Source organism: Danio rerio, chromosome 8 (assembly GCF_049306965.1).
Source record: "Danio rerio strain Tuebingen ecotype United States chromosome 8, GRCz12tu, whole genome shotgun sequence".
Classification (NCBI taxonomy): Eukaryota; Metazoa; Chordata; class Actinopteri; order Cypriniformes; family Danionidae; genus Danio; species Danio rerio.
This window is the reverse complement of record NC_133183.1, coordinates 42438901-42457500: the sequence shown is the minus strand read 5'-3', so window position 1 is coordinate 42457500 and position 18600 is coordinate 42438901. Positions and strand designations below refer to the sequence as shown.

The window sequence follows — 18600 nt, the reverse complement described above, 5'->3', positions numbered from 1 at the left end:
ATATGTTGAAAACAATCTGCTTTCCGTCAAACATCACTTGGAAAATATTTTAATAAGAATAAAGCTAATCATTTTATCTTCAACTGCATATGAACATCTCCACTAACAATATTTGGTTTATTTTATGTGCATGCTTGTGTAGGGTTTAGATTTTATATGCCCAAGATTGGATTTTAATTGTTTGATTGTTGCTGTAAACATATTTATCATTCATAAACTGGAAAAAAAGTGCAGAAAGCCCTGAGGTGAATTAATACTTTCACATTATTAGAAAGAACAGTTATTGTTAGTCATAGTCTTTGGTGTGAACGATTCATTGAATTGTTGTTACATGGATTACATGTAACAAACATTTATAAATGACCAAATGGGAAAGGATAGGGTTAAATGATTAAATGAATGAATGAATGAATGAATGAATGAATGAATGAATGAATTACTGTCTTTATATTTATGAGCAGTACACATATAATAACTAATCCAGCCCAATTGACATTATAAAACGTTCCAAACTTCCACATGTAATGTTTATTTATACTCATTGCCAGAGGATGTTCTCACACACTACGTCCATCCAAATGTGTAGTATTTCCCTCGTCTCTCATATGTTCAGTTGCATCTAGTAAAATCATCATAAAAGAGTTTCATTTACTAATGTTCACAAACCTTTCAGTTCAGAAGTGTACAGATTAGTGTTCATATTTAATAGTACAATGTACTGTTACATTGAACATGCATGATAAAAAAACTTGAATAATGAGTTATTATTTAAACTTTTTGTTTAATTTAAGTTCCAAGGTTCTGAAGTTCCAGAACACACCCACTGATTGAGTGCAATGGTAGCTCAAAGATATTTAGGAGTTTAAACAAACTTCACCAAAAAAGTTATTTTTCAGTAAGGTGTTTTGAACAGCCAAAACGACCTTAGAACAAACTTAGTTGAGGCTGCATTTTGTTTGAAGTGGCGTCAATTCAGTTTGTTCTTTAATTTAGTTTAAAGTATACAGGGGCCTTTAGAGTGCCGTTCAAGAATATAGTATTGTTGGTTTGGCTCTGATTTTCATCAAAGCACACAATTCTTGAAGACTTAAAGACATATTTATTTTCAAACATAAACATGTGATATTCTTAAAGTTAAAGTTTAATATCTATTTAACATTAAAAGGTGTTATTAATTTATTAAACTGGGTTAATAATTAAATCAGTTGTATTTTTACTACTCACTATTAGTTTTAATGCATTAATGCATTATCAAGAGTGGTAATTGCAAAGTGCTACCTATTGTATTTAATAATACCTTTTTCAATGTATAATTTCATGAACATTTGTTTACTCTGAACATTTATCTACAAGTAAATACAAAGTAGCTTTTTTGCAGCTTAGATATGCAATATAATATTGTATATGAGAATTTAAGCTTCAGAAATGATCACAACAAGAACATTTTATATTGTTATAAGCCCAGTGCACATTTTAAACATTGATGGATTCTTCTATGTTTGCTTACATTTGTTGTTATGTAGGAGTAATGTTTATTCCTTTTTATTTTATATGCAACGGAATCATTATGGAGTGCTCAATCACATGCACTGTATGTTTCCTTCATGCTTGTAGCCAAAAGGCATGCATGCGTAGAGAGTCGACAAATGAGACTAAAGTTAAATCATAAATCATATGAGCTTTCAGGAAATCCCCTCTATCTAAAGGCATGCAGAGGTTGGCAAAGTCTATGGAAGGTGAACCTGCAACCTTAAGCCAAATAAAAAACATCATGCTAATACTTCTGATTTATTGCTATTCTCCTACAGAGAACAGAGACTTTATTTTAAATTAATGTAAAGGAGGGAAGTCTTCACTAGATGCTGAATAAAATGCTTTTGTAGGAAAACCACTTTTTTAGCAATCAACAATCTGCAACGTTTGCCTTTGAACATTACTTTTAGAATGATATATATTTAGAAATTTACATCAGAAAAAAAAATGCTGTACAAAGATATGGAGTGTACAGCAGTTCTCATTCATTTCTATGATCTACACAAACAGTGACTGAATGTTTGACAGAAAGTCAGTAGATGTCAAGCTGTTATTAAAGGTGCATGATCCAATTTAGCCGTTTCTCTAACTGTAGAGCCGTGGACCCTTCCATCTCTTAAATTCAGAGCTTTACTGCTGAAAGAGCATCAATATGCAGATAGATATGTTTTGTGTAATGTAAACAATTAACTTCATATTATAAGTGTGTGTTAAAAGAATAGCTCACCCAACAATTTCAATTCTGTCATCATTTACTCACTCTGTATTTGTTTTAAACTTTTATGAGTTTCTTCTGTTGAACACAAAATAATATACAGTATTTTGAAGAATAATGGAAACCTGTAACCATTGACTTGCATAGTGTTTGTTTTTCCTACTATGTTGATGTTTACAGGGTTTCAGCTTTCTTTAAAGTATAAATTTTTGTGTTCAACAGAAAAAAGTGACTCATAAAGTTTTGGAACCACTTGAGGGTGAGGAAATTGTGAGTTCATTTTCAGTATTAAAACCTTTATTTTACAATGAAAGAAGCATATTGAGGTAAATAACTCTTGCTAAGATTAACAGCTCACGTGGGTTTAATAACAGATACCATCATGCTTCCATTATTACACACATACAGTTGAAGTCAAAATTATTAGCCCACCTGAATTAGCCCCCACCACCCAAATTATTTTTTTTCTATTCAAAAAATGTATGCGAATTTTTTTTCAACACGTTTCTAAGCTTAATAGTTTTTATAACTCATTTCTAATTACTGATTTATTTTATGTTTGTCATGATGACAGTAAATAATATTTTACAAGACATTTTTCAAGACACTAGCATTCAGCCTTAAGAGCAATTTAAAAGCTTAACTATGTTATTTAGGTTAACTAGGCAGGTTTGGGTAATTAGGCAAACTATTGTATGATGATTGTTTGTTCAGTAGAAAAAAAAAAAAAAACATAACCTACAAAGAAAAAAAAATACAAAACATAAAGGCGCTAATAATTTTAAATACCATAAAAAAAAAATATATATATATATATATATGTATATATAATTTTTTTTAATATATATATTTCCATAAAATAAATACCATAAAAATTAATATTTATATTTCCCTGCCTAATTTTGTAATAAGAACACATATGGGGTCAGAGATGGTTAGCAAAAAACACTTTATAAACAACTGTTAGCTGAGCTTTGTAGCTTTTCACTAAAATGCATTTAGCTTTAAAAATATTTTTAATAACTTAACATTGATAATTTTCTTTGTTTTACTGTTATTATCAAGTTTTCAATTAAACTAAAAAAATATATATATATAGTAAACCTGAATCCAACAACAACATACAAAGCACACCAATCATGCACATACAAATTCATAGTGAATAAATCAAAAAGTAACACCAACAGTCTTAAGCAATAAACTATGCAAATAGTTCTTAAATATTTAGTTAAATATTTAGTTTGATCAGATCCTTGCAGTGGAAATGCATTCATATAATTTCTTTGAAAGCCCACTAGAACTGCAGACTACAGTATATATATATATATATAGTATGACTAAAGTATGACTGAAAACTATCTATCCACCATATACACAACACCTTAACTCTGTCTAATTGTGATTGCAATGTAATTTTGTGCACATTTATAAAGCTGCTTTGAAATGATAACTACTGTGAAAAGTGCACAAATAAACATAATTTGAACTCAATTGAACTTGAGTATCAACTGTACAAATGACTCTTGACTCTATGTGGTCAGTCCCAGCATTACACTGAATGAGAGATTTACAGTATGTAGAAATGTCTTACAAACCATTGAAGATCCTCGTTTTGACTCAAACATTGACCTTTGACAAAATTTAAAATTCGTTTCCAAAGACCAAGTGTAGATGCTCGTCAACAAACCTGACACCAACAACAGCATACAAAACACTCAAATATTTTACAGACCATGCAGTAGCCTATATTTGGTAAATTATCCATGAAGCCACATTGCAATACAACGCTGAAGCTGAGTTAGTTCATGGTAACTGACCTCTGTCCGTAGCTGGACTCTTTACGACGACAATGCAGCGTCACAATCCTATGTCCTTCTGTTCTGACGTCTTGACTAACCATCCAGAGCGTGGGGTTACAGGGTCGAGCACCAAGAAACGCCACTCCATCTTTTAACTTCACTCTGCAGTATATAGAAAGAGAGAGAGAAAAAAAATCAATGCACTGCAGTAAATACATCACAACCCCACAAATCATTCATTTCTTTAAGCATTTTTTGACACTCCTTAGCATTTAATTGTGTTTTTGAAATTATGAGTTGCACTTCAATTGAAAATAGCTGAAACAAATCATTTTAAATAATGTTATGCTACCTAAACTCTAAAAAAGTTTTTTAACTGTACTCTTTACATGGCAATAGCTCTGTTTAGAATTGAGTTGTCCTGAAGAACACTTTTTATACTGAAATGGTCCTTTATACAAAGTGAGGTTCGTGTTCTTTTTTCCGGCCTTTTTTGCTTTTCAAATCTGTAACTGACAAAGCACCTATACCTTATAGGTTTTCTGAAGCGCAAACATCAACTACATAGACTGTCAGCACAAAATCAATTTTAAATTTAATAAAAAATTACATAAATTTTAAAGTTAAATCAATTCTTTCTTAAAATATATTTCCATTTTAATTTTCAAAATGTAACTTGGTTTTGTATCAATCATTTTTCTTTCATTCTGTTTTTAGTTTATCGTGTGAACAGCTCTGTTCAGTTGAGCATGCCTTTTCTTCTTCTTTTCTCTGGGAAACTAACAGAGATGCCTCCAGCCAACATTAACGGTAAGGTTTAAGCACACACACATAAAAATAAAATAAAATAACACTTTATAATAACTACACACTATAAATTATTTACTAAGCATTGGCAAATAGTGAATTATTTGTTAAGCATTACTTCTATGTTACTAAATTAAGAATAAGGTAACACTGTGGCTTAGTGGTTAGCACTGTCGCCTCACAGCAAGAAGATCACTGGTTTGAGTTGGCATTTCTGTATGGAGTTTGCATGTTCTCCTGGTATTGTCATGGGTTTCCTCCTGGTCCTCCGGCTTCCCTCACAGTCCAAAGATATGTACTTTAGATGAATTGAATCAACTTATTGTCCGTAGTGTATGAGTGTGAATGAGTGTTTATGGATGTCTCACAGTACTAAGTTGCAGCTGAAAGGGCATCCGCTGTGTAATACATATGTTGGGTAAGTTGGCAGTTCACTATGCTGTGGCCACGCCCACCCCTGATAAATAATGGGACTAAGCCAATGGAAAATGAATGAATGAATAAAAGTATTGCATCATTTACAAACCATTATTTAAGAGAATTTACTGATTTTTAAAGATTAATCAGAATTAGTTAGTAAATAATTAATAAATTATTCAAATTAACATTTATATATCTTATTATTCAGGCATATATTATTTGAGAGAATTTGCTGGTTTTAAACATTATTTAGAATGAGTTAATAAATGATTAAAAAACTATTAAAATTAACATTTACAGTATATATCTTATCATTTAGTCATGTATTAAAAGCTAATTTATATGTTAATGAATGCTGTTTTAACTTAACTTCCTCCAGTTTTGTGACCTAATCTAAAGTGAGGTCTATTTATGCTTTATAAATTCCTTATAAATGACTATTGAAGGCTCAGCTATTTTCTAAACAGTAAAAAAGGAAAACAAATGACTTCATTAATTTCTATCCATTTGAAGATACACAAATGAAACTGGATCAAACAAAAAATAAATCTTTGCAACCTTAAATACAATAAAATGACTGTACAGTTTAAACATTGCTAAATAACATTGAAATGTTGTTAAATTATTATTTTGTAGCTGTTTTATCCAATTTTGTGTTATTTTTTGACACTTTGCAGCAATGTTTAAACTTACAGAACTTTTACTTTTTAGATAGGAGTACAAAGATGTATCGTTCATTTGATACTGAGCCTTAAACTATCATTTATTAGAGATTTATAAAGCAAAGTCCTCACTTTAGATCAGGTCACAAAACTAAAGTTGAAGTTGAGTTCATAAATAATTTATTAACATACAAATTATTTATTAGTATGCCTGAATAGCAATATATAAATGTTAAGTTGGATAGTTTATTAATCATTAACTAACTCATTCGGAATGATCTTAAAAACCCCAAACTACTCTTAAATACAATTGATAAAACCTAATTTAGTCATGAAAAATAAATCAGTGACAAAGTATAAAAATACAATTATTAAGCACATTTAAATGGGCTTATAAGTCAAGAATACATCATGTGTATCTGCGGTTATAAACTGCTTACTAATGTCTATTTATGTAGAGTAAATGCTTAATGTATGTATGTTAACCATACATTCAATATGTATCTGTGCTTAAACCTCTTTTGAGTTCACTGTGTCTTATTTCCCAGATGACATGACCATAACAATGTTTATTTTGGGGTTTTGGGCGTAGTCATGCTCTGCTAAATGTAATGTGCAAATCCTAATAAGGTGTATTTTAATATGGACGTACTGTAAAACTGAACTGAACTAAAAATTGAGAAATAAAGGCAACTCCATTGTTACCAATTTTATAAAATCACATCACTGATTATTTACAGTTTATCTGACATTGTTCCCACAATTTCCACAAAGCATCATGGTTTGTAGGGAAAAAAGTGGATACATAAGAGTCAATTTAAAGCATCAATACTACACTACATTTTCCATTTCCAAAGCATTTACTTATGGCATCAAAGTAACACACTATTGAATATCAACTGTACAGATGACTCTCCACTCTGCACTGTCAATTCCGACATTACACTAAATAAGAGATTGAGTCCTGCAAATCGCTGAAGTGCCTCAGTTTGAGTCTCTTTTCTGTGGTCTACACTTGACCTGCTGGAGAAAACAGTCCAAATCTGTACTGCGCATTTATCCAGACACCAGATTAACACTATTATATGCCTTCGTTTTTGTTATCTCAAGAGCTCTTATAGTTAAGTAGAGCTCAAAGCAGCTTTTGTGCACTTCAATTCTAGATTGTCATAAGATGAGTATTTAGACAAAAAATGTGAGCTAGAAAAATGTTTTGATACTTCACAAGAAGAGATTTTCAAGACTAAAGATTCAGTTTTCACATTGAATAGTGTGAAAATAATGTATGATGAGGATAATCAAATAAGAATGCATGATAAAATGAAGGTAAGATGGCAAACCCCTTGTGCCAAACAAACTGTCAAACATAAGATTAGCATATTTTGTGGAAATGACACAAAGAGAACTTGTGATTGTAGCAGCTTTCTGTTAAGCTGTTATAAATAAGGCCTGCAGCTGTTTGTTCTGAATGCTAACAAAGAAACAATCTCTGAATGAGATGAATAATAAAACTTTTATGTCCTTATAGAATACTGTCGGTTCTTATTTTCACATATGAGAGCTTCTATTTAGAATGGCCAGACAGGCAGGGGTCAAAACAGGTGCAAACACAAGTGTCAGGGGGAATCCAATATGCAGACAACAGGTTGGGCCTGGCAGCAAACAATTATAAACGGTAAAATAGTCAAAAAATACACAAAACAAGGGGAAAAACACAGGAATGAGAAAACCAGAAAATGGTCAATAACAAGACTTTGCAATGACTTACAGTTGATTCCATTTGGAAGCACTCAAACCTAACAGTCACTAAATGAAACAAGTTATATTTTTTAAAAAAGGTTACTATGACCTAATAAAAAAAGAGTTATCATAACTTATGAATGGATTATAATAAGCAGAACTCAAATGAATGAGTTACGAATAAATTGTTTTTTTTTTTGTTTGTTTGTTTGTTTGTTTATTCTTAAGTCTCATTCACACTATTCTATTCAAATCTATTCATCTTTATTTCAAAAGCGCGACTCACAGCAACCTCCAGGTGGGCTTGTCCAGCGACATGACAATGTTGAGAATCCTTCATCATTATGCACATGAAGAGCGACTTTCTTGAGGAACAGCCAGTCAGCTCACTAAGAGGCCGGTTGTATTCATGTTGTATAGACCTGCGTTGGAAGCAGGTCGCCACCCAGAGCGACAGGCAGCTACAAAGTCGCTGCTAGTGTGAATGAGAAATAATACTAGAAGCAACAACAAACCATTTGAGCAGCTATATAGTTGTTTGGACTTAATTTGTTGAACTCATAGCAATTTGATAACATTTTAAAGTTACTAATACTCTAAAAGTTTGTCAACACAAATAATATATGTTCATATGACTCTATTTAAGGTCATAGTCATATAGTTTACAGTTCTCAAACCATTTTCTTTTAAAACTTGAATGGTTTGCTGCAATAGGTTTCCTCAAACAGTTTAAGTTAAACTTTAATTATCGTGTTTATAAGTGACCTTTTACATTGAGTACAGTTTGTGACTCCAAAAAACTTTGCTTCTCAAATGAACATAGTCCGAAGTGTCAATCATTTATATTTTTTAAAATCCTTTATACCAAGGGGCTCTTCGAAATGGCCAATTTTGAGATCGGAACAACACTTCAATACGGTGTCTGATTGTGTTCAATTTGGAGTGCCCTTCGGAGGGCAGTTTGTACTGTCTGGAATGCACTGTGAATGTGAAGTGCTAAATAGTGTGTAATGTCCTGCAGCTGTGTCACTGTAATCAGCGTCCAGATTGATAACAGCTGTAGATGGTTGAACGGCACAATGCATGATGAGGTGTGTGGTCTGGGTGAATGGCTGGTGGAGGGTACATATAAATGAATTCTAGTGATGCCGCGGTCACACTAGAGTTTAAGCATCCAAAGTTCTTTGTCATGTGGAACTGCGAAAAGGGCTAGGATTAAACAAGATGATTAGACATTTAAAAATTGAGTGATTGTTTCAAAGTTTAAATTTCTGTACAGAGAGCGGTCACATTTTCATCTTCGATTGGTCTCATGCAGTCCAAAATGCGATTTCTTAGTTCAGAGTTCACCAAATTTCTACTAACTTCCAACTAACAGCAAAACTTGCCGCACAAGCTTGTGTTTCCAGTCTGCTGCATACGCTTGCATTTGAATAGAAGTCTATGGGGTGAAAAGTGCAGTGTGATGGCAGCTTTAGTTTGGTGGGTACTCCAGCTAATACTCATGAGACTTGTACTGACTCACACAGAGAAGAAAAGAAAAAAAACTGGCTACATATTGTTACTCTTTCACTGATCTGTTCTGTATTTTTTAATACAAGTATACTTTATAAGGTATACTATATAAATATTGTCACTTAGTAAAATAACGTCATTTACATTTTTTTTTTTTTGTGAATGACTTAATTCTATGATAACAACTGCTTGTTTATACTTTGTCTTGTTTGCAGTACATAACTATGTTCCAAACATTGTAAAAACTGAACAAAACATTGTTCTGATCTGTAATATTTTATAAAATCTTTATTAAATGCAAAGCTGACAGAAAACGCCAAGCAGTGAAAAACAGTGGCGTGAAAGACAACCATATAAACGTGGATGTTAATGTATTGACTGATGGCCAAGACATTAAGACTCAGCATACCTTGGAATGTCATGACTGACCAATCAAAATCAAGTATTCCAGTCAGTCGTGTAATAACAAACGTTAGTATTCATGTCTCTGGAATATTTGATTACAACATTAGTAATATAGGTTAGCGTAGGCTTCATTTTGCCTTTTTTTGTGACATAGTTCAGCCAAAAAACTAAATAACCTCATTAATTCTCCATCATGTGCTTTTAAACTTTTATAAGTTTCTTTCTTCCGTTGAACACAAATTTTGGATTTGTGCATAAAAATCTTTTTTAACTTTGAGCATTGTCTTCTGAGATGCAGGTCATTTATTAAATAAAGATTTTTAAATTCAGGCAGCTTCTCCTATCACAGCAAATTCCATTTTTACTGTTGATATTTGGTGCCAGTTATTAGGATGTGACAATTTTATTCTCTTTGACTAATTGGATGGAAACGCTGCTTTATTCACACAACTTTTATGCGATATTCCAGTTTTGCATCTAAATTTAATTAGCATTTTTAATGGAAATATTGCCATTTTCCATGGGATGAAAAATAAAGACAAAATACTTTGAAGGTCATTATTATTAAATATTCTTCAAAATAATTTAAAATCTAAAAAATGATTTAATGATCTAAAAAAAATCATCTTTTATGTTCAACAGAAGAAAGAAGCTTAAATAAATCTAAAACTGAAGAATGAGTAAAAAATGATTATTTCTTTAAACAGCTCAGATCAATGTTTATGAATGATTGTTTAGTTTTGTGGTAAGTAGCCATGTAATCATAATTTTATGTATGTATGTATGTATGTATGTATGTATGTATGTATGTATGTATGTATGTATGTATGTATTTATGTATGTATTTATTTATTTATTTATTTATTTATTTATTTATTTATTTATTTATAGTAAGTTAGTTAGTTTAGTTAGGTAGTTAGCCATAACAGCAGCATTGGTTATATTTGTGGCAAACCTATACTAAATAAACAATAATATTTAGCAATATATACTTTTTTTAACAAACAAACAAAAAATAAATAAATAAATACAATTTCCAAAAACAATCTCTTAGTTTGTTAGAGACAAATATTCTAAAATTGTTCCAGAAGACAGCCTTCAAACATTTCCTTTAAATGATCTCCTGAATAAAAATGTTCGCTAATATTATTTAAAAATACTCATTCTATTAAAATATATTTTATCATCAAAATTTTCTTACACAAATTAGATTTTTCTTCTCCTTTCATTAAATGTGAGTGTTTGAGTCAAGAGTGTTCGATTCTGCTATTAAGCAGGATAATGTACAATACTACATATTTAAGGCAGTTGTTTTTCACAGAATAAAGTCCTTCAGTATTATATAACACCAGGCTTTATTGCAACATAACAGCCTCTTATGTACATTATGCCTTACTTAAACATTAATAAATACTATATTACTCCTTTATCGTATATATGATGTTGTTTATATGAAATTTTATTTAACATGTTTTGTTTTATAATGGTAAGCAACATCTTCCAGCTTTTTCCAGAAAGCAGGAACTCGCAGTTAACACAAACTTCCAACAACTTTCTCTTTAGTCTCTTTAGCGACCAGCACAATCCAATAATCCAACACACTTACACACACACACAGAGAGTGGAAAAAAAAAAAAAAAACATACAAAGGAATAATAGCCTAACAGCAAGTGCTACTGGGTCTTTCAAGAGCAGAATTTAGGCCAATTCACCCAGACACACTGGCGTGTCATCGGTAATGAAAAAGCGGAGTGGATGTGAGCTTGAATAGATCCCATTCTCCCCGAGCTCTGAAGCGCTCAGGGCCTGCAGAAGTAGAGATCAACAGAGGAACAGGCCGACCACAAGCCCGTAATAGGATGACAAATGGCCGGCAAACAGCCAATCAAAAGGCTCGGTCGGGGGTGGGACAGCATTAGCATGGGACAGGGAAGCGTAATTGACCCAGGGGAGATAACAGATGGAGAGGCACCCGAAATGGAAGAGGTCTAGCTTGGCCACACATCCCTCATTACCAGCCTCCTCTGATCCTTGCAGACCGGCCTCTATGATTCATAATTGCTTTCACCATTGGATGTCAATGCGCGTTTGTTCGAGCACACGGCGCTTCATTAAATTTGTTAGAGCTGGTCCGCGAACAGATGTGGTCAGATGGAGAATAATGAGCTGAGCGATGGCGGAGCAGGTCGGAAAACGGGACGCGAAGAAATGAATACGAGTGCACCGCTTTAATGTTTGTTTTTTACTGTCTTGATGGACTTGGAGTGAAGGAAAACCGGACGCAAATCTCCGGTCGGTCTCTGAGTGGCGTGCTGAAAGTTTAAAGAGTGGCAGATTGTGGTGTCACAGCAGATCAGCTTCATTATATGTGGAACATATTCTGTGAAGTAGCCAAATCCCCCTGTGGGTGAAGCCCATTCTGCAGCTGATGTCCTCTGCATACTCTATGACTGCTTTAAAAACTCACATTATCACAGTGCAACAACAGACAAACAGTGAAACTTGAAAGATTTGGGGGAGAAAAAAAGAAGAAAATAAAAAAACATTTCTTTCCAATGTCTGAAAATGCAAAATGTACAGAATGTTCATGGTAAAAAAGTAGTCCTAAACTCAATTCCTGAAGGGCTATAGCTCTGCAGATTTTAGCTCAAACCACCTTCAAATCACACCATCAATGTTCTCTAGTAGTCTTGAACAGCTTGATTAGTTGGATCAGCAGTGTTTGATTAGGGTTGGAGCTTAACTGTGCAGAGCTGCGTTCCACTAGGAATTGAGTTTGAGACTCATGCTGTAAAATAATCTAATAATTAAAAGAGTTTTGTTTTATTAATGGTTGTGAATTTAATTATGAGACATTGATCTCTGCTCTGACTGCTTATGTTGAAAATTCTACACCTCTGCAACTCAAAAAAAAGGACTTTTATTAACATTTTAGTAGTTTGAATGATGTATAAGAAATAAGATATACAGGGAAAAATAACAGAAAATGTACGAGCAGTTTATTACAAGGTTTTTATACCGCAATATACAACACCAACCCAGACATTATGTTACTTAAAACCATTAAGACAGGTTAACAAAAGTCAGTTTTTCAAACTTTAAGGATAAAAAAATTTTGGAAGATAATGCAATTCAAAAGCATAAACAAAAATAAAATAGAATAAAAATAATAAAATAAAATAAAAATAAATGAATCAAATAAGGAAAACTGCTAATTTAGGAATATTGTTTACAATGTAAGCTATAATTTCTGCATTAAAAACGGACCTTGAAAGTACAGATGGTTAAGCTATAGCTGTAATATTATATTTTGACTAATGATAAAAAAGAAAGAAAAAAAATCACATTACTGAAATGTTATGGGTCAAACACAATCTGCAAACATTTTTACTATTTTCTAAATAAAATATAAACACTTTTTAATGACATATGATCACACAAAAATATTTTTTTAGAGATAAACAACATTATATACCATCATGATTAATGATAGTATAATAGTTGAATGATGCCAATTTTTTATTTTATTTTTTTATCAAATGGTGAAAGTTGTAGGTTTTCTTATTTTCTTTAAATAACACAGGGTGATGCAGTGGCACAGTAGTGCTGTCGCCTTACAGCTAGAAGGTTGCTGGGTGGCTGCTTTGAGCCTCGGCTCAGTTGGCGTTTCTGTGTGGAGTTTGTATGTTCTCCAACACAACTATAGTCTTCAATTATAATAAACTTATAGGCCCAGTTTCACAAACTAAAGGTTAAATAAGGCTTTTTAAAACACATTTAGGCGAGGCAGTGGCGCAGTAGGTAGTGCTGTGGCCTTACAGCAAGAAGGTCACTGGTTCGAACCTTGGCTCAGTTGGGGTTTCTGTGTGGAGTTTGCCACACAGCTCTTGACCTATTAAAATACCACAAATTTGTTTGATTACAGGCACTTGGATAAGCGACATAACATCATAACTACACTAACAGTGCCAATTTTTTTTTTTTTTTTTTTTTTTTTTTAGAATTGTAAGCCAATCTCTTAAACATTTCCCATTGTATCCCAGCACACCTACTGTAGGCAGATTTTTGGAGATACATGAATCTTTCATGACTAGACTGAGTTTTTACACTCGACTGAATTTGTCACAAACACAAACAGTGCAAGGGCGGTAAAATACCACCTCTGCAAGAATACACAACTCTTCAAATGTAAATGTACCTGAAGCCTAAAATAAAGGTGGCAAAAATACAAAGGAATCTCTTCATACACATACTGTAAAATGTAATGTAATATATTGTGTAATATGGTAAAATTATATGATGGGTTAATTAAGTTAATTTATTTTATATAGTTTTCTTGTTTGTTTGTTTTTTCCAAATGTAAGTGGATTGAAAATAAAACAATTACATTGTCCACCCAAAATCTCTACAATTGTGTTGTTTCAGCTTATTTTAAAGTAGTTTAAAGAAGCAACAATTTGTATGTTTTTTTGAGTGAGCTATTATTTTACCTATTCAAACTGAAGTAACAGTTAGTTAGTTAGTTAGTTAGTTAGTTAGTTAGTTAGTCTGCACTTACACTGCAGATCTTGATGGTCAATTCCGATTTTGTGACTGTTTCTGATTTTTTTGATGACCTACTTACATCTTTTAAAAGTGACTCATATCCGATCATCTGCATTTACACAGCACACGGCAAAGGTGCAATGACCAGGAAAAAAAGAGCAGGCGCTGACAATCAGCTGATAATTACAGAGTGCTCTTTTCTCAATTCCTGCACTGTTAGACCTTACCAGGCTTTTTTACAGTAGAACACTGGTAACACTGTTGCCAGCTACTCACTGTAAAAGTTTGGTTACAGTAAGTAACTGGCAACAGTGTTGCCAGTTAATTACTGAAACTGAACCATTACAGTGAGTGGCTGGCAACAGTGTTGCCAGTTGTTTACTGTAACCGAACCATTGCAGTGAGTAGCTGGCAACAGTGTTGCCAGTTAATTACTGTAATAGAGCAGTGGTGGTAACTAACTGGAAACTGTGTACAGTTAATTACTGTACTGTAGTGTTACAACTCACAGCATTATACAGCATACACAATAGTATGTCAAGGTGTTACTAAAATTAATTAGTATTCTTACATGTTATTAATTCTTTAAATTAATTAAGTTGTAAATTCTGACAAATTTATTTTATTGTTTTGGCAGCAAACAAATATAAAACAGAAAATGTATAACAAAACTAAGAAATCAGCAGATATAAATATCAGCTTACATATTACTGAGAGCCACAGGTCTGCACAGCAAGGCTGCAGTCAAACTAACGTTTAAGCATGCAAAATTCTGTCATATGGCTCTGCGAAAAGGAGTGGGATTAAACAAAATATTTAGAGATTGAAAAAGCAAGCAACTGGTCCATAATTTTTGTTCAGAGAGGTCATGGTTTGATCTTTGATTAGTCTCAAGCAATCCCATGATGTGATTTCGCAGGTCAGAGATCTCCAAGCTTGAACTTTCCAATGCTGCAAACTGTAAAATTTGTCACATGAGCATGCATTCCAGATCTGCAGCATTCACATGCGTATGAACGGAAGACTATAGGGAGAAAAGTGCAGTGTGACCGGGACTTTAAGCTGTAACTCTAATTAAACACACCTGATAAAACTAATTAAGGCTTGTTAGAAATCTACAGGTAATGTTGAAGCAGGGTGGGAACTAAACTCTGCTGCTCTGCAGTTCTCCAGTAACTTGGAGTTTGACCCCCATGGTATATAGCAGGGGTGCTCAATCCTGTTCCTGGAGATCTACGTTCCTGCAGATTTCAGTTGCTACCCATATCAAACACACCTGCCTGTAATTATAACGTGGTGTTCATGTCCTAATTAATTGGTTTAGGTGTGTTTGATATGGATAGCAACTGAAATCTGCAGGAAGGTAGATCTCCAGGAACAGGATTAAGCACCCCTGGTTTATAGCATACTTTTAAAGCAACTGCTAACATTTATCACAATCACATATCCAATAAACACACACACACACAAAGTGCTGCAGTGAAATGTGTTACTCTCTCCTCAATGCTGACCATGCAAAAAAAAAAAAAAAAAACTGAACAGCAAAAAACACAAAATAATTATTTTAAATTTTAAAGTTTTAAATAATTAAAAGCTCTGTCAAATCTCAAAAAGTTTAAAATAATTATAGAAAACAAAAATAAAGTTGGCAACACCGAAAAACCAAAGGATCCAATCTTTTATTGTTATAATTATCTCATGACAACAAACTTTTTTTATTGTTTCTAATATAAATTCATAGATGGAAACACAGCTCTGAAAAATACTTAGCAACAAACTCACAACCTGGGACCGGACAGTGGAGCTTTTGTGTGTGGATGGCTATGTGTATCATGTTTTTGTGATTCCCTGTGATGATGTGCACATGTTACCTTACTGAGATGATGGAATTTAATTTTGGCTTAGTTGCCAGAAAGATACATACAACTGTTAGCATCTGTACATTATGACAGTATGCAATATCCAATAAATACATATACTTAAACAAAAGTAATGTTAGAAGTTTTATGAGGAGAGGCTAACTAGCTAACAATGTAGCTTTCAAGTACACAGTTCAAGATAACAACAATATAACTTAAAACACAGCCTTATTTTATAAACCCTCAAAAACATTTGAACACATTTTACTTACTCATTTTAGATTCTTATTTAAAGCCTAAAACATATCAGACTCAACATCTGAATTGATAGACAGAGAATAGAGCACACTCAGCAGTAAACAAATCAAACACCTGGCTCTCTTAAAGGGCCAGCATTTTCTGAAAACTCTTTCTAACACCTTTGTGTTTAGAATAAGACGGACAGCCTGTGGGAGTGTGTGGTGATGCCTAAATCATTGTTTTTTTTACAGTATTTACTGCACAATCTACAGAGTAACAGTGCAGTTATACTAATTAAACACACCTGATCAAACTAAATCTAAAGGTAGTGTTTTGAAGCAGGGCTGGAACTAAATTCTACTAGGCTGTGGCCTTCCAGGAGTTTGACACCCCTGGTACATAGCATATTTTCAAAGCAACTGCCTACATTTATCACAGTTATGCACATATCGTTTAATAAAAACAATAAAAATATACTATAATATAAACTTCATCCATAGAAAAAAAGAAAATAAATAAATAATCTGATTCTCATGTCGTTTCAAATCTGTAGTGATAATAAAAAACACAACAAATATCATGATTTATACATTTATTTAGGAAAGCCTTTATACTGTAAATGGCACTTTTACTTGCCAGTTTTCCAGTCCCTGCAAAAATGTATGTGCGTGTTGTTTAAGATATATATATATATATATATATATATATATATATATATATATATATATATATATATATATATATATATATATATATATTTTTTTTTTTTTTTTTTTTTTAAATAACACATTTTTACTAGTTATTTAGCAAAATACTAATATTCAGTTGAAAGTGCAATTTAAAATCTTAACTATAGGTCAAACTAGGCAATTAAATTAGATTAATTATAGAAAAAGTAAACAAAGTTAAAAAATTATTGTGACAATTTCTTTGCTCTGTGTGAATATTTTTGCCTTTAAATGCATTTCGTCCATATCTTACACTTACCTTTTAATAAGCTCTGTGGCATTGGTTGACTCTTGATACTCAATGTTAAAAACATAAAAGGAACCAAAGAAAACACAGAGATAAAATAAATATAAAATAGCAACATAAAGCATCAGAGTAGATGGGGCAGTAATGGTTGAACAGTAATTTACCATTTATTATCACAGTAAATATCTGTAATGGTACATAGAGTAAATTACTGTAATTTATTCTTTGCACTACAGAATTTCATACAAATCCTGCTCCTTTTACAGTAAAATACTGTTTCTTTTCATTACAGCTAAACACTGGCTATTTTACAGTTATTTACTTCATAATCTACAGTAAGGGTTAACAGTGTGTATGTAATCTGTTTGCAGCTTTTGACAAGTTGTTTTACTATAGTTTATGACAGAAAGGTTCTAATTTGTTGTCATGTGTATATCTTCTTTCGATATAGGCTTTTTTTTAACCTTTAGGCATCTTAATGTAATGTTCATGGCGTGATTTATACCTGTGATGTATGCACTAGCGGACATTGCGCTCTCTCGCTCTCGTTAACATGCTTAAATACCAGTGCTATATGACAATATAAAAGCTGTTTTAGTCCTCGTGTATGAGATTTAGGGTTTGGGACTCTGCTGAAGTCTGTTCTGAAATGAAAGTGTCAGACTTGACGTCATCCGCTCTTTATGTCCGCTACGGATGTCCGATCTACCTGCTTACACTGCATTCATGAGAACACAGATCCGATTCATATCGGATAAATTTCCATATATGAACAAGGCCTGAATCTGATTTGAGTAAATCGTAATCCATGGGATTTGTTGCTGCTTACACGTACATGGGCCATATCAGTTCCACATGGGAGAAAAAAAAAATCGGAATTGAGTCACTTGAACAGTGCAGTAAATGCAGCCTTAGTTAGTTAGTTAGTTAGGTAGGTAGTTAGTTTGCTTATTAGTTAGTTTGCTTATTAGTTAGTTTGCTTGTTAGTTCGTTAGTCCGTTCGTTAGTTAGTTCGTTCGTTAGCTTATTAGTTAGTTTGTTAGTTAGTCTTATTACATTCTGTATCTGTATTACTGTAACCTGATGCTCGGTTTGTTCAGTTCAGGTCAAGGATAAAAAAAAAAATATTTTCAACATGACATTTTAAATATCCTGCAAAAAGATTCAAGAGTCCATTAGAGGTTCATATCCTGCCACACGCACACAGTGAGGTGGTCATTCAAAGAGAGTAAATCACTGCTGATTTAGTGCATCCCTAAAACATCTGATGACTTGGAGATGTTTGTGTTTCTCCATGTAAGCAAAACTAAATGGAAATCTACGCCACCCCTCCACACAAAGCTTACTTTCACAAAATTATTAATGCTTCACCTATTTGCACTCCT

At 32.7% G+C, this 18600-nt stretch overlaps 1 protein-coding gene across 1 annotated transcript in view; it reads right to left on the bottom strand.

Moving 5' to 3' along the window:
* The window catches only part of si:dkeyp-14d3.1, a 549509-nt gene that overhangs the window by 280565 nt on the left and 250344 nt on the right, over nucleotides 1–18600 (bottom strand). Inside the window, exon 3 of the mRNA XM_009304131.5 lies at nucleotides 4066–4209. Coding sequence (XP_009302406.1) covers nucleotides 4066–4209 — 144 coding nt within the window. The remainder of the gene's footprint in view (nucleotides 1–4065; nucleotides 4210–18600) is intronic.